At 42.8% G+C, this 22,883-nt stretch overlaps 2 protein-coding genes across 4 annotated transcripts in view; one reads left to right on the top strand and one right to left on the bottom strand.

Annotated features, from left to right (window-relative positions):
* Positions 1-2,307, bottom strand: part of THAP5 (THAP domain containing 5) — a 145,304-nt gene extending 142,997 nt beyond the window's left edge. Inside the window, exon 1 of the mRNA XM_044087414.1 lies at positions 2,080-2,307. Within this exon, the coding sequence (XP_043943349.1) occupies positions 2,080-2,162 (83 nt within the window). The 5' untranslated portion in view covers positions 2,163-2,307. The remainder of the gene's footprint in view (positions 1-2,079) is intronic.
* Positions 2,308-2,320: 13 nt separating this feature from the next.
* The window catches only part of DNAJB9 (DnaJ heat shock protein family (Hsp40) member B9), an 80,163-nt gene continuing 59,600 nt past the window's right edge, over positions 2,321-22,883 (top strand). Inside the window, exon 1 of one of the 3 annotated variants that reach the window (XM_044087419.1) lies at positions 2,321-2,399. The gene's annotated coding sequence lies outside the window, so the exon portion shown is untranslated. Of the gene's footprint in view, positions 2,505-22,883 lie in introns of all 3 variants that reach the window. The other 2 variants (XM_044087415.1, XM_044087416.1) reach the window with 2 other exon arrangements.

Here is a 22,883-nt window from a genome sequence, read left to right on the forward strand (position 1 = left end):
TAGAAAAATAAACAACAAATTATTGTTATATGCGACTTGCATATAATGCTATTATTATGTACAGTGAATGAGGATGCAGGAAAGTAAGAAGGGGAGGCGGGGTTTTTTTTTTTTTTATAGATAGTAGGAAGGATATATAGATAAGTGGATGCAAAAATGAAGTGGATTTAGGGTTCTAAGGATGTGGAATTTCGTCAGGGGTCAAGAAATAAAGATTAGTCAGGATTAGTACAGGGGCACATCCATTTTATTTTAAGGCAGAGCTTTTGAGGGAATACTAGAAAGTTCAGAGGGAAGTCTGTTCCAATCTTTTCCAACAGTGTTAGAGAATAGGGAATCACCAGCCTTGTTGTTTGCTTTGTCAATATTTACATGAAGTTTGTGTGCAGATCTTAGGGACTGTAGGTTATGATAGGGGTAAATAAGAGTAGATAGTATAGGTGTTTTGTCAGGTTGATGAAGAATTTGATGGGCAATGCCTAGTTGATTAATTTTTAATTGCTGCTGAAGTTCTAGCCAGTCTAGTTGTTTTAGATTAATACAGTGGTGGGTTCTAAAAGGGTTGCCTGTGGCAAATTTGGCTATGTTGTGGTAGGAGTTTTCTAATTTCAAAATATTATTTTTTGATAAGTTAGTAAATATGGGAGAGACATAGAGAAGTGGTGTGATAAGGCGTGAGTGGGCTATAGTTTTTCTAGATTCTGGAGTGGGGAAAGGTTTGATTCTGTAAAGAGAGCCTATTTTTTTGTTAATCGTTTTCACTGTGTATATGGGTGTCAAAGTTAAGGTTATTGTCAATGGCAATGCCTAGTAGTTTGGTTGTAGGATCTTGTGATATAGGTGTGCCATTTTTGGATGTTATAGTAAAGTCTATGTGGGGAGATTTACTGGAAGGTGTGAAGAGGAGCAGTTTAGTTTTTTGTGGATTAAGTAGTAGACAGCATTGAGAGAACAATTCTTCTACAGAATTAAATATATGTTGTGTGAGGGAGTGAAGATGTGATACAGATGTGGCTGAGCAAATTAATGTAGAATCGTCTGCGTATTATAGGGGAACTACTTGGTGGAGGTCATTGATAAATAAAGAAAAGAGGAGGGGACCCAGTATGGACACTTGGGGGACACCAATGTTGACAAGCAGTTGGGAAGATAGACACCAAGCAGTAGTATGGAACTCTTAAACCAGTTAATAGGTTGGGATTCCAGAGACAAAGATTGAAGAATTTGTAATAGTATCTGGTGGTTGATCATGTCAAAAGCCTTGGATAGGTCTAGAAAAAGTGCAGAGGAAAGGGTGTTATGGTTACGATTTTTGTTGATTTTGTCTGTAAAGGAGAGGAGGGCAGTGGTGGTGCTATGGGAAGGTTTGAAATAATGTTGGGTATTAGAGAGCAAGTTATTTTTGAGAAGATGGTCAAGCAGTTGCTTGTGTATACATCTTTCCATAATCTTTGATAAGGAGGAGAGTAAGGCTATAGGGCGGTAGTTGGAGATATCAGTAGAATATCCACCCTTATGAAGAGGTAGAATATGAGAGACTCTCCAAAGTTTAGGGACATATCCCTCAGTGATGGTTCTGTTGATAAGAATAGAAATTGGGTAAGCTATAGATTTGGCCGCTAATTGCAAGTATTCAGAGGGTAATAGGTCTGCAGAGGGCGTATATGGTTTGAGTTTTTTGATAAGGGAAAGAATTTTATACACATACATATATATATACATATACATACACACACACACACACAACTAGTGTGTGTATATAAACTGAATGTATACACCATGAATGCACGCAATAAAAATATTTTAATACTACATGTTAACTCTCAAACTCCAATTTACAAAAGTAGATTATTTTTTTCTGAAATTTTCGCTGTCTTCGTTTAAAGTATCTAAAGGTCGTGAAACTTCTACCCCAAGTTTCACACTTATTCTATTACGATACTGGTTTTTAAACTCTATACGGAACTCTTCCCGAAACAGATACTACTAATTGTTTTCAAAAGATGCACGCCAGAATTCTACAGGATGAGGCAAAACACACACTCCACACCTCACTGCCTACTTATCTCAACAACTTACGGATAAAAGCTCAGTCGGCGGTTGTCTTTAACTGCTTGTCCTCCACGGTATTTACAAGAGCAGGCTACGCAATACCGCGGCATACTTTACCCTATATAGTAAACTAACAGACATTAACTGACACTCATCTTCTTTTCCCTAACCCTTCTTCCGTAAATCAAACGTACACGTCAAACGTCCCCACCGCAGGACATGACGCCACACCGCTTCACAACAGCGTTCCACGTGCACCAATTTCTCAGGATCACGTGTTACTGTGGTATCCAATACCGAAATGCTCCGTGGTGTTTTCTTTTTCTAGAAACTTAAGGTCAGGCGCGGTAAGTATAGGAGTGTCATATTGTGTTTAACAGAGTATGTAACGGGACGTATTCTGAAACATTTTGGTACGCTTCAGAAGTTGTTTTTACTTTAGTTGTGTTTTGGTAAGATTTATTTGGAGAATATTTCAGATGTTTTGATTAGAACTAAAAATATGTTACGTTACTTGTTACCTTGATAGAAGTAATCATAATGTGTCAAAATAGTGTTGAGATTAAAATCTGTGGTGTTTGTTGATTAGTTGAAAAAGAGCTGTCATTTATTGGTGTACGATACTTGAGTTTTTTGTTAGAGTTCATTTGACATGGTTACAGATTTGGTCAGAAAGCGCGATGTTGGCTCTCTGGCTTGGAAAACGGTATGGTGAACCTGAACCTAATGTTGTGTTCTCCCTATGGCAGTCTTCCTACAGATGTAGTTATTTAGGTTTAAGTTTTAGAATTATTTGTATTAACAGTATGTATCCTGCTCAAAATGATTACACCGAGCAAACGGCGCAGTCTTTCGTGTATAGCTATTCCCATGACGAGTTGATGGTATGTAATGGAGCAAGGGTTAGGGTTGTATTTTTGCAATAGTATGTTTCTTATTTGAATGGAAAAAATGAAACGGATAATGTACAAGTGTAACATTAGTATGTGTGACAGGTGTGGTGCCCCACTGGGACTGTGGAGATGAAACAGGTGTGGGTGCCCCTGTGGTGAGGTGTAACCGCACTAGAGTGTCATTACTGCGCAGTGGAAGGAAAATCAGTCTTGACGCAAATTAAAAGGTACGGTGAAACGAACAAATAAACATGGTTGAAATATTCTTTTTGTTTTAGTTAGTCAAGCAGGAGTTGTAGTAGTCATTAATGGATAGGTAAATACCTTATTTTATAGTTTGTTAACCCAATGATTGGGCTGGAAAGTGTGATTGTTAAGCCCTGACACCGTCGCAGACCGTGTAGATCATACATTAGCGTTATAAAATAGCAAAAATTCGTACCTCTGGATTTTCGTAGACGGTGCAGATCATGTATTAGTGTTATAACAGAGCAACAATTCGTATCTGTGGATTTCCGCACAATGTCCGTATTTTTGTCTGATCCTCCATAATGTTTGTGGTTTTCTGGCACCAATTGGCAGTTCCAGCAACTTTCTAACCTTATAAGAGCGATATTTAAAATGTGGTGCTATTTTTTGGGTATTTCTTCCCCTGCTATTTTAGGATTTGTCCAGATTTCTTGCAATAAAAGATTGAGAGAGACAACAATTGGATATACATAGTTTTTGTACAAACTGTGACAGTCTGAATAAATATCTGCTAAGGCTGGCAAACATAATAACAAGTAACAGAAATAGTGCACATGTTTATTAAATACTTTTATATGAGCAGCTTCATCTCCACTACCAAGCTCTATGGCTAGAATATCGTAAAGACCATACCCAACTAGATGATGATGTAACCTCGTTCAGTAATAGTTTTCTAAACAGTCTTAATAGTTACAGCAGTGTTAGTAGCACAGCAGGTAGCATCCTTGCATCTTGATGTAGAGGGCTGTAGGTTCTAGTCCCACAGCAAGTTTATTTGGGTTGGGAGGGTGGCCTAATGGTTAAGGTGTTTGTCTTACAAACACAAGGTGCAGGGTTTGAGTCTCACAAGGAATAACTGGCTAGGCTTAAAATGGCTCACAAGGGCAGTTTGCCTAGTACTTATTATAGGCTGGCATCACCAGAGGGAGGTTGGCATATTGGTTAAGATATGTACCTTACAAACGCAAGGTGCAAGGTTTGATTCTCACAATGGTTAATTAGCTAGGCTTAAAATGGCCCACAAGGGCAGTTAGCCTAGTACTAATCTATGAACCTATACCACTCAGAACTGAGAGTCAGGTCATACCCTACAGCCTGGTTAACAAAAGACACCAGACAATTTCTTCAAAACAGAGCATGGAAAATATGGTCCAAGAGCAAACCCCAATTTAGCTATCAACACTTTGTATGAAGGTTTCTTTTTTTTTTTGTTTTGTTTTTTTAAGTTAATAAACAACAACTAAAATCCTCCGTCCAACACACCAAAACAATCCCAAGCTATTTTTGTCTTTTATTAAGACTACTACACCCTAGTTAAACAGCTACTCACATGACTGCAACCAGTAACAACCCAGACAATATAGCCACCAATTTCAACTCCCACTTGATAAATTATATACTTTCTCTTTGAACAAAGCTCTCCCATCACCCTCTTTACCACAGCCTTATTTAATAACAATACTGAATTCTTCTCCTCTTTGCAACTAGTACCATAACAAATGTCTACAGAAACTCAACCAAACAACCTTAGCAGTGGACAGCCAACCCACAGAGTGCCTAAAACTCACTTCTGAAGCTCTTCCCTGTTTCTATTCTAATTAACTAATCATAACAGAAGACCATGTCCCAGCCATCTAGAAGAAATCTTTCATAATTCTACTCCACAAAGATGGAAATTCAACTGGCCTGTCCAACTGTAGACCCACAGCTGTACCTCCACCATCAACAATATTAGAAAAGTATATCCGGTTTCACCTGCTCAAATATCGTACTCAAAAAATTATCTTCTCTGCATGACCCAGCACAGCTTCTGCCCCAGTTATAAGACAGTTGCTGCTCTTTTGATCTTTACTAGTTGTATCAACACAAGAAATAATGGCAACCAAAGGCCATTGACAGTTTCCCATCAAAAACTTCTCTTTGAGCTCACTTCTCTATGTTTAAATTATCTCTCATTTAATTTTGTTGCTGTCTATTTGTGAAACGACTATCAGTAAAAATGCAAACAAGAATTTTCATCTTTCCTTCCTGTTACAGTTGCCCCACAAGGATCAGTACTGTGCCCTCTTTTGTTTAATGTATTTGTAAACAAAGTCCATACTGCCACAAAAAAAAAAAAAAAAAGAGAGAGAAGCGTAGTTCAGTATGCGGATGATGCAACTCTCCTCTCCTCTGCCGTAACACTAAATTCTCCAAGAAGTCACACAAGTCTTTTTTTCATCTGTTAGATCCTAGCTAGGCACCACAAATCTACTCATAAATGCAAAATCAGACTAAACTATTACTGCTTTTTTACCAAAACATTTTATTTACAAAACCATAATTGCCACATTGTCTATACAACAACTAAAACCATGACAGAAACCAAATTGCTTGGAGTACTCTTAGATAACAAACTCAAATGTGGAGTAACTCATATGACCAACATGTTCTCCAAACTATCAATAATACACACAAAAAACAAAGCTTCGTATAGCGAGCTAATCTGTATTTTACAGTATCCACAAGAAAATCCATAGCATCAACTTGCCTACTGCCATCTCTACTGTATGCATTGTCACGCTTAACTAATCTCACCAATACCCTCAAGTCCAAGTTTGCTGTATGTTGTAGTAAAATAGCAAGGTTTGCCACATATTCATCTAATAAAACATACCACTGCAGAGCCCTAAAGGACCTAAATTGGCTAGAACTCCCAAGTCAGCCAACTTGCTCTCAACTCACCACTGCCCATAAACTTATCTACAGTCCAGATAGTTGCCCCTGCCTGAAAAGCATATTACAGGTAACTGTCGCTTAACGTCTGAGGTAGGTTCTATCCCATTGAGTGTTAAGTAACTGGGATGTTAAGCGAACATTGTAAAGTACATTGGGCTTCACTCAATGGTCTCTTGCACAGCGTCTATATTTACGATCGCTTACACAGTAGGGACGTAAATGTGGTCAGATATGTGGAAGGACATAAGTGAAACACACGTGAACTACTTACTATATAGCAACAAGAAAACACTACGCTCCAGTAACAAATCTCTTCTAGCTGCAACTAACTAAAAAAACTCAACTGTGTACTCACCATTTTCACTGCGTCTCAAAACTGTGGAACTCCATCCCCTTAGAGTTATGTTAAACAAGAAAAGCTTTAAAAATTGATAACAGCACCTATAAGGCACTTAATTTTCTGTTGCTCTACACCTGGATAATTTCCAATCTTGAAGAAAGTACAAACTGCAGTACCTCTAGCAAAATGATGGCTGCTCTGTACTAAATTCAAAGGTGGGTATTCTTACACTTTCCTTTCTATTATTGCAAACATTTAACTTATTGTATTTTTAGTTATCTATTTCTACTTAATCTTCATTCTCTCTCATCGTACTGCTACTTAGTAATTTCAACCCAAATGTCAATTTTTGTCTCCTTTTGTTTTCTTAGTATTTCTGTCTGCTGCAAACCTTATACAAATGTATGGGCTATTTATTATTTTCTCTTCCTTGCTAACAAATTTTATGACAAGTTTAGTGTTGATCATCTATTATGTCAAATTTTTTATGTGAAAATGTATATGTGACCAAGATTAAAATAGTATAGAGGTAGAAAGTATACTGTATATTTCTTATGTATGTGAATATTTAAATTTTTCTCCCAGGGCCTCCATTGAAAAGGGGTATCCCAGTTGGACTTTTCCAGTCAACAACGATAATATGTAGTGCATGTATTTATTTATTTTAAATATGTTATATAATTGTATATGTGATGATACTTAAATGAAAGAAAGGTACCATGCTATGTAATTTTTTTTCAGTTCTTTTCTATTTATATTCTAATTTTTACTGGGAAGTGGTTCTGTGTTGCAGGAGCCATTTTTATTAAATGCTCTTTAAACAGTGGTCTAGGTAGTTGTGACGTGTCCATATTGACATTGCTTGGTGTACGTTTGTTCCTTTAGGTGTGTAAAGATGTGAGTAGCGGGCAGTAGTGTTAACCTATTTCTGTGAAGTAGGACTGTGATTAACCTAGTAGCTTCTTAATGGATCACAGTAGTGTTTGCATACCAACCAGTAAGGCAAATCCACCATCAGTTTCTGAAATCAAAATTCTTTTGTGTAAAAACAATAAAGGGCTATGCTAAACTCTAGTTTGGGGAAGGAGTACATGTCTGGCTTAGCTGATAGAGCAAGTAAATGGGTAACTTTATAGCGATGCTTTAGTTGTGACAGCACTTTGTTCTTGAGTGCCTGTTCACGCTTCTCTCTGTATGTTGTTTAAAGGTCGTTGGCCAGTGTATGGGATTACCTTATTTTATAAAATAACACAAGATCTAGACAGTATTTTAGCAAGACCTTGCTAGGTGGCAGAATTGGCAGTATTTATGGTAAATGGATTTGTTAATGACTGTTTTGACTAAGTGTCTTGTGGCAAGATTGGAGTACTGTATATGCCCATGTAGCAGGTTTTAACATATTAAGTGTCTTGTGGCAAGATTGGAGTACTGTATATGCCCATGTAGCAGGTTTTACTACATATTTTTGAGCTGTACTTTTTGTAATAGATTTGTAAAGGGGAAGACGAAATTAACAGGTATAGTGCTTTTCAGCTAAACTTCGTCAGTCATTCTCCCATACAGTGGGGTCATCAGTGGCGATATTGCACTTGAAGGCCTCACCTTGCATTTTGCGCAGAAGTGGGCGTGTCGTGAATGATTGATGACCAGGTCTGCATATGTAATGAGCCGTGATTGACATGGCATTCTAATCAGCTGTTGAGAAGTAAATTAAATGCCTTTGGGAATAACTTTTATGGGAGGTGCGTAAAGAAGCATAGAAGTAGTAAACCTGTCCTGTCCTTGCAGTAGAGCTGAAGTGTTGTCCTTTACAGAAATATCAAGTTCATAACTTTACCATTTGGAGTTTTAACAAGTGTTTTTTCTCCCCATCTGTATGCAGAGAACGAAGAGCGCTTTTTCCAAGTGGCTGGCAGTGCTTTGTCATGTAAGTCACCTCAGTAGAAATGTCACCACAGTAGGACACTTCAGTCAGTCATATTTGCCCGAGCTGAAAGACCTATTTTTCATATGTAGCAGTATGCAAGATGTTCTAGTTTTGCTAATTTTTCTTGGGGAAAGTTTCTTCAGTTTTCTTTGTCACAAAAATAGTATGGTGTAACTGCTACCAGAATGTAAATCGTGCTAGAGTTGTGTATAACAACTTTTGCATTTGCTGTGGTTGAAAAATACATTTTATTGCAGTGTTTTTTTAATGGCTAACGTAATTTAATTGCATTTTGTGACAAAGGATTAGGTTGACTTTTACCATATACACACATTGAACTGTAACACAGTTAAATGTTTTCATTTGGTTAATTTTATAATCTTTGGTGTGTTCTGTATTTTCCTTAATAGCACTAGTCTGCTGTAAAGATCTTCCATTGGCGATCTTAATATTTGTAAGTATTTCTATGTAGTTCACTTTGCCTTTTTCATTGCAAATTTCATCTTGATTGGAGCTTTTGAATGACCTTTAAGGTAGTGACGCTTGTAAAGCGATGTTGGGTTTGAAAGTTATTGTGTAAAATAGACGTATGCTAGTGTCGCTATTGAGGCAATGCATATGCCCGATTACGAAATAGCACGGGGGTGGGTTTTGGCCGGGGCTTGCTACTGCATATCTGGTGAGGCCCTCGAGTACAACATTGCCCAGTCAGTGAAGAGCAATTAAACTTTCAGATTAGAATTTTAAGTTTTCGCAGGGCGGGGTGATTTGGGAAGCTGCGACTTCCAGAAGACCTGGAAATTGCAAAATGCCCTTGCTTTAAGGAGAGAATTTTTTCCAACTTTAAATGTAAAATATGTTGTTTCAATTGCTTTCTAACAGTTATGCAAAGTGTTTTGCATTGGGGGGGGGGGGGGTAAATTGATCCAGAAAATCCCTTTAAGATGTAAAATCGTTCCTTCTTTCAAACAGTTAACTTGTTAATTTCCAGTCGGTGTTGAAAGGCAGATTGATTCAGGTGCTGTTTTTTGTGCTTCACGTTCATAGCAATGTAGTTTGGCACTTTTTCTACTCGGTATCTTAAAATATCCACTGAGGTATATTTGGCAAATGACAGGTTATTTTTTTTCTTCCCCTCCAGGTCACCATTAGCCATATCTTTCAGGTTTCATTGGTGCAGCGGAGTTTTCATTTTACTTGTATATTTCCTCATAAATTTGCATAAAAAGCTCCAAGTTATAGCAACAGAGACTTAAATGATGTTTTATGTATATGTGTGTATATATACATGTATAATAGTGTGTGTGTGTATACATGTAAAATAGTGTGTGTGTGTGTGTGTGTGTGTGCATACATACATGTATAATAGTGTGTGTGTGTGTGTGTGTGTGTATACATGTATAATAGTGTGTGTGTATGAGAGAGATTATAAATGCATACAGCGATCCTTGTTGGGGGATTCTTTTCTTTTTGCACAAATGTGTTTGTAGATGGTTCATTGTGGGGTACACAGCTGTAGCAGGAGAAGAGGAATGAGAAATATTAATATTGCTGAATCATACTGATACAGAATTCATTTTGAAATACGTGACTGTCATGAAAGGGAAAATAGTTACAGGTGAGAATTTTGTTTGGATATTAATGCTCGAGTTGTTGCAACAACATCAGTAATTATACATCTGGTGTAGCTGCAGCAGATTCAGCTTTTTGACAGGTCTTGTCCATCCCAGATATTCTTTGGAATTTCAGAAGGTTGCGATACTGGTTTCAACAGCCAAATTTGACTAGCCACTGGTAACTTTTAGCAAATAAGGGCTAAGTTTCAACAAGAATTTGAGCAATGTGCTGCTTCGGGGGTAAAACTGAAGGAACACTTTCTAAACAATAAAGCTGTTCACTTTATTGTATTGCTTGGAAGTAAAGTTTTAGGATTAGAGGTATAGTTTTACATTTAGGGATAAAGATTTAAGGTTAGTGTTAAGCTAACAAGTTTTCAGTAATAGTTTTGCACTAAGTTTTAATGTTTAGGGTTTTGGATAGTCATTGTGCGGCAGTGGTTAATGTTAGGGTTTTGGTTGGTCATTTACAGTGTGGCAGTGGTTACTGATAACAGTTAAGTGTAGTTCATATTCTAGGAAATACACAAATGAGTTGTGCTTGATTACTTTAAGTAACCACACAATTTCAAATGGGTTTCAAGACTGACTTTTGATCTGTATAGGATCAACTGGCATTAGTTACTTAATGATAACAAGCTCTGTGTGACAACATTCTCAAGAACTAAAAGATAAATGCTGGAGTAGTTCCACAACCAAAAGAGTTTTTTATTTTTATTGATTCTTGTTTGTCTCTCTTTTGTGAAGCAGTTTTGTGCTTGGACCATCCTTTAGAGTTCTAAAATTGGAATAAAGACTATCTGAAGTAGGTAACTTCATTTGATCATCAACTTGTGGGTATCTGATCCAACCCAGATCTGAGCCGGCAGCTTTCCAAGCTAGAGATCTGAGCTCCAAGCTCCTCCCCTTACCCATAATACCCTGCTACCTCCTTCCAATTCTCAGATCTTGTTTGCTGTGGCTTTGTCAGGCACGAGTTTCTCTATCTCCTAGCGTTTTAGACGATTGTAATTAGTTATTTTTCACAAAATCTTTCTTAGTTTTTGTGTGTGTGGATAGTATAATTCTCTAGTTTAAACCCCTGAGTTTTATCCTCGTAGTTTAAAGCTTAGTGAACCCTTCCCCTTGTAGTGTTTGTGTGGGCGCCTGTGTGTTTTAGTTTAGAAATCATGGCCGAGGCCCCAAAGGCCATCTTTTCTAGTACACTGAGTGTGGCCATAAGCTTTCCCCAGCTGATGGCCACACTCAGTGCGCCCTCTGTCTGGGGGTAATACATTTGTCATTGGGCTGCCAAATTTGCGCAGCCTTTAACCCCCGGGCCCTGAGGGATAGGAGGAATAAGCTGATTCTGGTGGGTCTCCTACCAGCGGAGTCAACTTCCTCCTCCTCTCCCTTGGTGGCTGCAGCTACTCAGCTTGCTGTCCCCTCTTCCCTAGCTGGGACACAGCCTCCCACCTCTTCCCAGGGATGGAGGGACTCAAAAAAAAAAAAAAAGACGAGAGGGAGAAAGAGAGGCATAGAAGCCACAAGCGGCGGGCCGACTCGGCCCCGCCTGCTAAGCTGCTCTCCTCACCCCAGAAGGTCTAGGGCCTTCCTCCCCTCTGCTCCATTCTCCACATTTTTTTCCCCGGAGGAGGAGGCCCGACCATCTTCAAGGTCATGGCGGTGGCCCTCCCAGCCAGCTTCGGTGGCCTCCTCTAGGTCAACCCATAGCCTCTCCACTGTTATGGACCGGATGATGCATCATTTCCTCCAAACCCAACTGCAGATGGGAGTGCTGCTGCCTCCCCCTCCACCCCCGGGGGGAGTTCAGCCACACTCCCCCCCCCCCCCCCGATAGCTCCTTCTCCGACCCACTATCGGGTTTCGGATCTGAGGAGTCTTGGAGTTGGGGAGTCGGCACCGATGGTTATCGCTACATAGACGCCGGCCATGCCCTCGAGTTTGTCAGTGCCGAGAGCCGTGCGTCTGTTCCGAGGGGGCCAGTGTGTCTTCAGCTCCATTTCGGTCGGAGCGCACTTCCCTCTCTAGTCAGAGAGCTTCGGCTCTGCCGATCCCCGCGCCGGATCCGTGGGTGTTAACCATGGAGCCCAGAGAGATTGGTTCACCCTCTGCTTTCGATGTGGTGGAGAGGGTCCTCTCAAGAGGTTCGAGACCCCCTGCTCTTTCTTCGGATCTCGCCCCCACTCCCTTGCAGCTGGGCTAGTCTTCCATCATCCATTCAGAGGGACAGCCTGCGTTGACGCCCCAGCCCATTCCACTGGTGGAACACTACCCTGTTGGTGAGCCTTCCTCGAACAGTCCCACCGAGGAGGCCCCTCACAAACGTAAGTGTAAGAGGAGGCACTTGGACTCCCCTGAGTTCCTCACGGAGGACACTGATTTGGAAGAAGGGGAAGATTCCCCCAGGTCACCCCCCCCCCCTGAGAACGTCTCCTTTGGAGACATTATGGAAATGCTTCACCTAAAGGGGGGTTGGTCAGCCCAAATAAAACCTTCCGTGGACGAGTCTGTGTTCCTGGAGGCGTTCGCAGGCCCGTCTACCTCTTGGGTGCCCCCTCCGGCCGACCCCCTTGTTGACCTAATCACTACCAGGGCATGGAAGGAACCGGATACTGTAGAGCCAATCCCCAGGAGGCCAGATAGGATGCCTAGTCCCCCCTGTGGATAGGACAGCTTGGATTAAGGGTTCTCCGGTAGATGTCATGGTGGTGGCGGCAGCAGCCACCAAGAAGGAACTTGCCCAGGATAGTTCCTCGATCCATCCCCCGATTAAGGAGTCTTGGATGATGGATCGTACTGAGAAGCTTATGCTTGCTTCAGCTGCTTTTTCCATAAGGGCGCTGAATTATTTGGCCCATGTAGTTATACTTCAGTGGGATCTGGTGAAAGAATACGCTGAGTCTCCCCCTGAGTCCATGTCGGCAGAGGACAAATGGACCTTCTCGGCTCGCATGGCCACTCTGAAATCTGTTTCAAACACGTCTATGTGTCCTCTTTGCCATGCCACGGAGGGGGCCACTAGAGCCAACGGGTCCGGCATTTCCTTAAGGCGTCACGCCTGGCTCCGGCTTTGTGATTTTGCAGAACCTTTCAAGGCGTCCTTCGCGAACACACCTTTTGACTCTACCCTGTTTGGGAAGACTGTCCGTGACACATTGGTTCAGAGTGAGAAAGACGGGAAGACGCTGTCTGCCATCAGAGTCTGCTTCTCGGCTCCTCAAAGGTCCTTTTTCTAGGAACCAGAGAGGGCAATAGAAGATGTGGTTCCAGAAGTCTCAGCAGTCGCATTACGCTCCGGACCCTTCATCCTTCAGAAGCAGAGGGGGACAAGGTGGACGCCGGCCTAGAGGCAGAGGGGGGGCCGAAAAATTTTGTCGCGAGAACCTTTTTCCTGATTGACCCACACAGCAGCCCTGAGAGGTTGCCTGACTGCTCCTGTCTGGAGGCAATTGGGGGGGGGGGGTATTTTTCAAAGCACTTTTCCCAATGGGAGTCCACCACAACAGACCGCTGGGTGCTTCGAATAATATCCAGAGGTTACTCAATCCCTTTCATAAATCTGCCTCTTCAGTCGAGGCGCCTCCCAGGTGTTCCACCCAGTCATAGGGAGGCTGCAGCTTTATAGCTAAAAAAAGAGCCATCTAGCACGTCCCCCCAGGCCAATCCGAATTAGGCAATTACTCCAGGTTCTTTTTGGTGCCAAAAAAGATGGGGGACTTGAGGCAGATTCTCGACCTTTCAACAATGAACCTCTTCATTGCCAAGGAGAAATACCAGATGGTCACGCTTCAATCCATTCTGCCCCTGCTGCAGAAGGACTGGATGTGCTCCATAGACTTCAAGGATGCGTACTATCACGTTCTCATGGACAGGCGATCCAGGAGGTTCCTCCGCTTTCGGCTAGGGGCCAGTTATTACCAGTTCAGGGTCCTACCCTTCGGTCTCACCACAGCCCCCAGGCTGTAAGGTCATGGTAGTTGTAGCAGCCCACCTGAGACTTCAGGGAATAAGGTTATTCCTTACCTAGACGACTGGCTCCTTACCGCCCCCACCAGGCATCTACTCTGCTTAGCCAGGGATTGCTTCCTACTTCTAGCGTCCCGATTGGGGATCACCATAAACTTGAAGTCATCCCTTCAACCAGTTCAAGTCTTGGGAGTTCATAGGGGCCAAAATAGACACGCTTTAGACCAAGGCCGCCTTGATATCAGGCTCCGCATACACGTTTTAGCCCTTTTTCAGTCACTGGCCCCATCAGCGGAGTTGGTCCTGAGAGCTTTAGGGTCCATGGCAGCAGCAATCAATCTCGCGCCCTTAGCTCGCTTACACATGAGGATTCTCCAGTGGACTTTGCAGGTTCAGTGGTCCATTCTTCACCACCCGTTGGACTTACCGATTTCCTCTCAGCAGAGTTTGCAGAAATTCCCTGGTCTGGTGGCTCCAATCTCGAGAGCTTCTGGAAGGTCGACCGTTTGTTATGCCGCAACCCCAAGCCACGGTGACCATGGGATGCTTCTCGCTTTGGGTGGGGGGGGGCATTATGCGGGCAGAAGTGTCCCAGGTACGTGGACTCGGATGGAGACCATTCTGCATATCCGTGTTCTGGAGATGAGGGCGGTGCTTCTAGCGTTGCAAGCCCTTCATGCCTCTTTCCCTCCAGGGACTATTGCGATTCAGTCAGACATCATGTCAGTGGTCTGGTACATCAACAGACGGGGGACCAGGTCTTACCCTCTTTGCCGAGAGGCCATAAGAGTTGGGACTGGGTGATGTCCACCAACCGTTTTCTTTTAGCAATGCACATTCTGGGTCAGTCCAACATTCTAGCGGACAAACTGAATCGAACTATCCTCTCGCCTTACTCTGAATGCCTTTGTTGCGAAACAGATCTTCCGCAAGTGGGGTCAGCCTTGCTGCGATCTCTTTGCGTCGCCTTCCAACGTGAAGTGCAGTGAGTTTTTCTCTCTAATTCCCCCTCCTGGGGAAAGCCCCAGAGACCCTCTAGTTCATGCTTGGCCACCCGGTCTTCATGCTTATCCTCCTCTTCCGTTGATAACAAAATTCTTACAGAAAGCTCGTCGGTTGGGGAACAAGATTATCCTCGTAGCCCCATTCTGGCCTCGTCAAGCCTGGTTCCCGTGCCTACGGTCTCATCTTATAGCTCCTCTCTGGATCTTGGATCCCATCCCAGATTTGATATCTTATCCTTTGGGATTGATACCCCTGAATCTGGTCTATCTCAAGCTCTCGGCTTGGTTGATCCAGTTCTATTAGTTGCTAGGACTCCCGGTATCTCATCTGCAGTCAGAACTGTCCTGGTAGCGGCGCATAAGTCTTCTATCAGGAAGGTTTACAATAGTAAATGGAATCATTTTTCCATTTGGGCGTCTCCTAGGAATTTGGACCCTTTCTCTACTCCCATCCCAGCAGTGCTCGGTTTTCTATCTCATATTTTTCAGCAAGGAGCCAGTTCTTTACTGTAAAGGTTCAAATGGCTGCCATCTTCCATTTTCACATTGGGGACAATCTCAATACCCTCGCGTCCACCAAGACTTGCAAGACCTTTCTGAAAGGTATGTTCCTCTTGAGACCTCCTACTAGGAACCCAATCCCTCCATGGGATCTAACTTTGGTCCTTCAGGCTCTGACTGGACCTCCTTTTGAACCTGCTGCATTCTGGTCGAGAGTTCCCCTGGATAACATTTGCTCTGCGGCTACTTGGGCATCCTCTCGTACCTTTATCTCACTATAAATTGCATTTAGTGTCTAGAGGTAGGGCGGCCTTTAGCTCTGCAGTGCTCCAGAATATCTTTCCTTGAGGACCTCCCCAAGTTTTTGGTAGCTGGGGACTCTGTCCCACAGGTTGATCAAATGAAGTCTACTTCAGATAAAGAAGTCATGTACTCGCCATAACGTTCCATCTGTGTAGGTAACTTCATTTGTCAGCAACCGACCCTCTCTTCTTCCCCCTAACCTGGTTCTTTGATTACCTGAACCCTAGGATGGTTTCTCAGGTCATTTGCTAATCCTTAGGTTAGGATTTTTCAGGTTGTTTTGTTGTTGTGAGGTTATATAGATGGGCAAATGCGATCTGAGGATTGGAAGGAGGTAGCAGGGTATTATGGGTAAGGGGGAGGATCTCTGAGCTCAGATCTCTAGCTTGGAAAGCTGCCGGCTCGGATTCGGTACCCACAGGTTGCTGACAAATGAAGTTACCTACTCAAGGTGTTTGGAACATACATTCTCTCAGTATTGCAGGGACCGTTGGCAGAAAGCGGAGCTCAGATTTTCCTCATTTTTGTCAGAATGGGGGGGTAACCACGATTTAAGGTCACACAGGAGCTTCCACATACAATCACAGCTAGCATTTTGATGTGAATGTGAATGTTGTGACTCTGTGAACAGTTAAATAATCAAACCACTGTCTTTCTTGTGTCTTGGTCTGGAGTGATTCAGGCCTGAAGGCCAGGCTGCTAGACTAGTGTTTATCCTGGGGTGTAAACACATGTTGTAGTGGATCAGGGGATGGATGGGTTAGTTCTTAAGCTAAATAATCAGCCTTAGTATTCCTTTCTCATTAGACCTTTTGTGTGTGTTGGGGGGGGGGGGGGGCAGTAATCCAGGGAGGTAGACTATCAATATGGATTTTTCCATTATTTATATTGCAAGACCAAAATGTCTTGTGCAAAATGTGTATAGTGTAGAAAGCTACATAGGATTTCAAGGGTTTACTTGGTCATCTTGTTCAGACTGTGTTCTTCTTTTTTGTAAGGGGGGGGGGCATTGAGAATGCTAATGTTGAAACTAATGTATTAAGTGTGATAATCAGTTGCTTGTATTGTCAGGATATGGGCCAAATTATTATATTGGCAGTCTTCTGGTTTTATTAATGCTTTAGTTTTAACATGAGGAGTAGTATGTGTTTTGAACAATTGGATTACAGAGAATAGTCAGTGGTCAGTTGTGGCTCGAAGTATAATGCTGAATAGCTTAATCTGTAAGTCTGCTGTATTGCTGAATGCTGTAACAGGACCCAGCATAGTGGGTGGGGTGATTTTGCTTTGAGCCAAACAGGTTGCTTCCATGGAATGTGCAGTGCAACTGTACCAAGTGTTTGGGAGGGGCAGTTCTATGAAATATTACAAGGGAGGTCCGTACAGAGATTAGGTAGGAGGTATACAGGACTTTTTTTTGCTTATTTACTTTCTAGTAAAATAGTGGCAACCAAAGTTTTTCCTTCAAGGGATTAGCCGGATGACTCCCCACAAACAGCCAGTCATCTCATTTGTTCCTTGGGGTAAAAACCAGGCAGCCCTAGGTTATGCAGTAGCCCTGCAGCTCATTCATTCTTGCCAGGGTATCCCAGTCTGCCTATTTATTCCCCTTTGAGTGTAGTCATATGAAGCAGGCCAGCTTGCTGGTCCTGTAGAGCATCTTGTCTGGTTTGACCTCCCCAGTGCAACATTACCTTCCCTTGTGGCAAACTCATTGGGTGTTGCTGCATGTTGTTGCCCTTGAGAGTGTGCCTTTGCATTCTTGCTGTACTGCATGCACATGCACAGTGGCAGCATGTGCAGCACGTGGTGCTGCTGCTAGGCATCGCCCAAGTGGATAGCCTGGGCCACTGTCTTCTCCTAGAGGCTGCTTGCTCCCATCCTATTGCATTGTTAATGGATCTCTGGTTTGTTTTGAAAAGTATTCAGGGATTTATTTCTGTATGCCACGAGAGATGGCTCTGTGGTTGAAATCCTCAGTCCAGTGATAAGAAGAGCTGGCAATGAAGGATCAAAAAAGTGGCATCTCTATGAATGCTTGGTCACCACAAGTCAGTTATAACTTTGAGACCACTTGCTTAAAACCCCAGAAAGACAGAAGGGTCACGAGGCCTTGCTTTACTGGTCTGTATCCATACAGAAAATCAAGATCAAACAAGCTTTTACCCTCTGCTCCTAAGCTGGGAAGTCTGCCCGTGCCACATAGGACTTGGTCCAAAGCCCCATGTGTCCCCCAGATGGGACTGTGTATGTCCAGCCTGCTCCCAGAAACTTCAGTTGTTCATCAGTCATCTACCCTCTTGAGTGTGGCGGGACATGGCCTGCCTACTGATGTCTGAGTGTTGCTCGGGTCAGGTACTTGGCCCCATGACTGGCTTGGAACAACCTCAGACCAGACTTGGTGACCTACTGAATTTAAGCATATTATTAAGCAGATGAAAAGAAATGAATTAGGAGTCCCTCAGTAATGGTGAGGGAAGAGCCTTGAACTAAATCCTCTCCTGGGCAATGAGCACAGGGAAATGTGTATATGGAAATCTGTCTCCCTGGTGTCTGCTAATGGCATGAGGTCGATAACCTGATCACAGCACACTGGGGGCTGCTTTCTCTGCATCTGTTTTTTTTATGAATGCTGTCCAGAGCAGGTGATAAACTCTGTTTCAGCCTAAACACAGTTACAAGACCACTAATCGACAAGTACTGTAATAGAAAACTTTGAAAAGAGAGTTCAAGAGGGAGTGAATCCATTTAAGGTAAACGGGTAGGGTCCACTGTCTACCCAGAGGATTCAACTTGGTCGCCCAGGAAGGCTGATCCCACCTTCATCTCTGGGGAGTGGGGGGTGGCTGTCAGGTGCATTTCTTCTGCTGTGGTGCAACACAACCTGCTTTGGGTCAGCATGGAAGGGCCGTCTGGAAGGTGGCTGCCCTCCCTACAGGGGAGTGTTTAGAGCCCATGGTAGCGGATCTCTCTCTGCCCCAGGGTCATGGGAGACTGCTGCACTCTTCTTTGCCCCCCCACCACGATGTGTCTTTGGGGCTGGGGTGGGGGCTTCTGGAGGAGTCTGTATACAAGGCAAGACTGTCCCTCAATGCGGGCCGAAGGGGTCCAGATGCTGGGCCAGGAGGCTCACAGTGGGTGCCTAGAATTCGTGGTGATATCCGTGACCTACCCAAACCATCTTGAAACATGAACCAAAGAGTCTTAGCAGATGCTTGACTCTGGGTGGGGGCAGGAGACCCCATGATGCAATGAAATTAAGAGCTAGTGCATGTCTTCTGGGGTGGGATTCCCTGGCCCTTGCGGAGGGCTCACCCATCCTGTCAGGGAGGTGGAGTGTGAGCATGCCTGGCAGGACCTGAAAGATGGTGACCTATGCTTGGGTAGGGCGAAGCCAGAGGAAACCCTAGTGGAAGCCCATAGTGGTCCTGACATGCAAATGAGTTGTCTGATTTGGGTACGGGGCAAACGACTACTTGAATCACATAGTAGGTGTTTTTCTCCAAAGTTTCCTCAGTATAGCTGGTGCTGTGCACAGACGCTTTTATCTCGTAAAGCGAACGATTAGCGGTATTGGGCCAAAATGATCTTGGCCTGTTTCTAGAATTTAAATGGTTAAGATGCCGACTCGCTGTCTTGGAGCCAGGTTTGGAATGTAAGTGTCTAGTGGGCCACTTTTTGGTAAACAGAACTGATGCTGCGGGATGAAATGAATGCTGGGTTAGGGTGTACCTGATGCCTTATAATCTCTCTTGGCTTGAGGTTGCCTAAGAACCAAGAGGCATTTCAAATTGTTGGACCCATTGATAGCAGCATCTTTCTCCCTTTTTTTTTTTTTTTTTTTCAGATTTCATTTATTTTTTTATGGTCTTATTATTTCTTACTCAGCATGTTGTAAGAATACTTTCCATGTTCTCTTTGTTGCTCTTGCAAGGCCAATACAAAACCATACAAGACTGCTCCAATTTTTAGTGTAAGCAACTTCCCTTTTTTTCCACGGAGTTGAAATCCGTTTTAAGAAACACAGAATCTTGAAGTGTTTGGTATTTATCAGACTGCCAATATAATAAATTGACACTTTAAAGCAGCATGTGATGAACAGCTGCACTGCTTAAATTTTCCTGAACAAATGAGATCCCATCTTGCTGGGATGGAAACTGTAAGGAATATGAAATTGGGAATTTTTTTTTATTTAGGTTTATTCAGTTTATTTATTTTTTTTATTTTATTTTGTTGCTGTAAGGCTTTTATACTTTTTGAGTATAATGCTTGTACCTTGTTTTGTGTATTCTCCAAATCATGGGGAGTTTTCAGAAACAGAAGACCCTGCACAGTCCCATTTCTAGTTGGCTTGCACAGTCTGCCATGATGGATAGATACAAAGGTATGAAGGCAATGGCAAGTATCACTACCAGATGCAAAAATGGAGCAGTACATTGGTAGTGTAATAGCAAGGTAGGGCAGATAAAGGAGTACTGCTATTCTGTTTTGTGCATTGCAGGGAAGACCAGGTGGTGTAGATTCATGGGGTGAACCCACTGCCACCATTGAAAATGGGATGTTGTAGCCCCTACTGCAGTCTGTGACAGCAGTCACTGTGTTTAGTAGAGGAGAGAGGGTTACGTGTGTGTGTGTTTGTTTTTTCTCGTGTTTGAATGTATATGTATGATGGAATTGTAGGAACCTGTGCTGAGTAAAGTGTAATTTTTCAGTTCTGAAACATGCACATTAGCTTTTGCTCAGTGACATTTATGTCTGTAAACCCTTTACCACCCTACTACTACTAGGGCTCACCAGTGAATTACTAATAGTGTTATAGCAATATCTTCATGGAATAGCCCCCCCATATATGAGATGTAGTGCTTGTGTTTGCACGCTGGCGTAAACATATTTGTGGGGGGAGGGTTATGTTGTAACACTTGAAATTAGCAGTGTGCTGATATCAGCATGTTCTCTTTTCAAGTACAGTGCAGAGAATATCAAAGCCATTAGTTATGTAAGTAGTCATATTTTTACACAGCAAGACTGCCTGCATGGTGTTTTAAATGTTTTTGGAAAGCAGTGTATCCAGTGCTGCTAGCATTTTCAAATTAACACTGCACTTCATAGCATAATCTATTACATGCACTTGTCTGTGTATTTTTTATTACGGCTGCAGTGCTCACTTACAGTCTGTGGATTAGCTAAAAAGACTATTTGGCAAAATTGTCTGCATAGCGAGTGTTTTGTGATATGACAAAGAATAAAATAGGTAATTTTTAGTACTAGGAGAGTGTGCTTAGTTTTTACGTATATGGAAGAAAATTATCGTTTTCTAATTTCTAAACTGTGTTGTGTCTTATGGAGATTTTGTATAGTGTAAGAAAATGTTATATGTTACAGATGACAGGCTGTGTTGTAAATAGTGCTGTAAATGCATTGAGAAAGTTCGGTCACAGCTAGCTATGAAGTAAAGGTTAGAGTAAGAAAAGTTATGCTAAAAATGCAAAACTTACCTGTCAAGTAATTCATTTATGTTGTGCGGTCAGTTCTACTTTATATTTTATGCTGGTAAAAACAGTGGAAATGATAGATTAATGTGCATAAGTATGTCTGCTATCCACTCACAAGTTCCTCCATAAGTGAATGAGGTTGGATATTTATGGTTTGTGCAAGACAGTGTAATTTATTTTTCAATTTCTTTCACAATTGGGTTGCTGCACACTTTGTTCTGTGTACAGGCTTCGCAGCACAGTACATTTGTGATATTTTAACCCTTGGAGCTCGCTATATATGTTGTGATAAAACACCTGGGTTTCTTTTGAAATGTTTGTAGTAGTTGACCTCTTGGCATAGAGGGATAAATCTCTAACTATGACCCAGGAGACTGGGGTTTGAGTTAGTGGACCCAACACTGGAGGAGCCGGGTGATGTGGTGAAGAGGTGTGCCTACTCATCCCCTGTATGGGAGATCTCCCGGGGGGGGTCTGATTTGCTGTGCTCATAGGTAGGTACTAGGCTATTGTCCCAAGGGGCTACGTAAGCCTAGCCAAGAAGGTTCCCTGACTTACGCCACCCAAGAAAGTTCTTTTCCTGTGCTACTGTCGAGCAGACACACACAAGTGATCCCTGGGGTGTATTTCCTATTTCCCATCCACTCAAGATTTTTCTTTGGAGTGCTAATGAAGAACTGTAGCCTGTTCCAGAGTATGGGAAGTCTCTGGGACAGGCATCTATCCCTCCAGCATGTCCTGTTTATTGTGGTGACCAGGTTTAGGTCCCTAGAGCGTGTAGCTCTGAGGGATTGGGTGACCAGGTTTAGGTCCCTAGAGCGTGTACCTCGGAGGGATTGGGATTTCTTTAGGTGTAGCATGTCCAACAGCTCTGGGTTTGACGTAGCTTTATATGTTGGGCAGAGATCACCTCGGAGTAGGCGATATGCTAACGGAGTAAAGCTGGAGTTTTTTGAGGTGGTCAGTATAGAGCATTTGAGGTCCGTAATCCTCTTTGTGAGGTACTCACTGCTGCTGCTGGTGGTACCTTGCACATGTTTTCGGGTACTGACATCAGGCTGGTATGAGATGGGGGATTCCCAGAATAAGTAGTGGTTCACCACATAAGGCAGGGTGTAGCCTCCTAATATCTTATCGCTAGCTCTTGTGCACAGTGCAATAGCCAGTACATCAGGGGATTAGGGCTGTATACAAAATAGCCAGTAGCTTGCAGTATGGAGATCTCAGTCTTAGTCAGCCCACCCGTTTATACTCTGGTGATTTGCAGAACAAATGGAAGGATTGGGTTTCCCAAGGAGAGAACTGTTGACCAACTGAATGAATCCATCCTCTGTGTGCTGGAGCCATACATTCATCATTGTTTGTGGTTGTAATATGGTATATAATAGTTGGGGGTGGGATGTGGCATTCATTTGTATCCTGTGGCCTAAGAAGTAGTAGGACTATGGGAATGTGATGTACTCTTGGCTTTCTGTTGGTTACTGGATTGCTGAGAACCAAGCTCCTTGAGAAACGGCTGAGCTGTTGCTACTTGTTGCCATAGGAGTGGTCTCAGAGTTTCAGTAACACTGAAACTTTCTGGCAGTGAAGGAAGCTTTGCTGCAGCCTTTTTGCATCCTTAACAAGCATCTAGTGCATCGACTGGTTGACCTCTTTAGGGCAGTAACTCCAGTATTCTGTACTCCAGGGATGCAGTATTCTGTACTCCAGGGATGTTCTCTAGGTCTCCTTTACATTTTCCACCAATCCCCACATCTTTGCAGAATGCCATACAAGAGAAATGGTTCTTGAGCAATTATTAGACCCTGTTTTATTTCTG

This window comes from Protopterus annectens, chromosome 11.part0, assembly GCF_019279795.1.
Source record: "Protopterus annectens isolate FY-2018-M chromosome 11.part0, PAN1.0, whole genome shotgun sequence".
Taxonomy (NCBI): Eukaryota; Metazoa; Chordata; order Ceratodontiformes; family Protopteridae; genus Protopterus; species Protopterus annectens.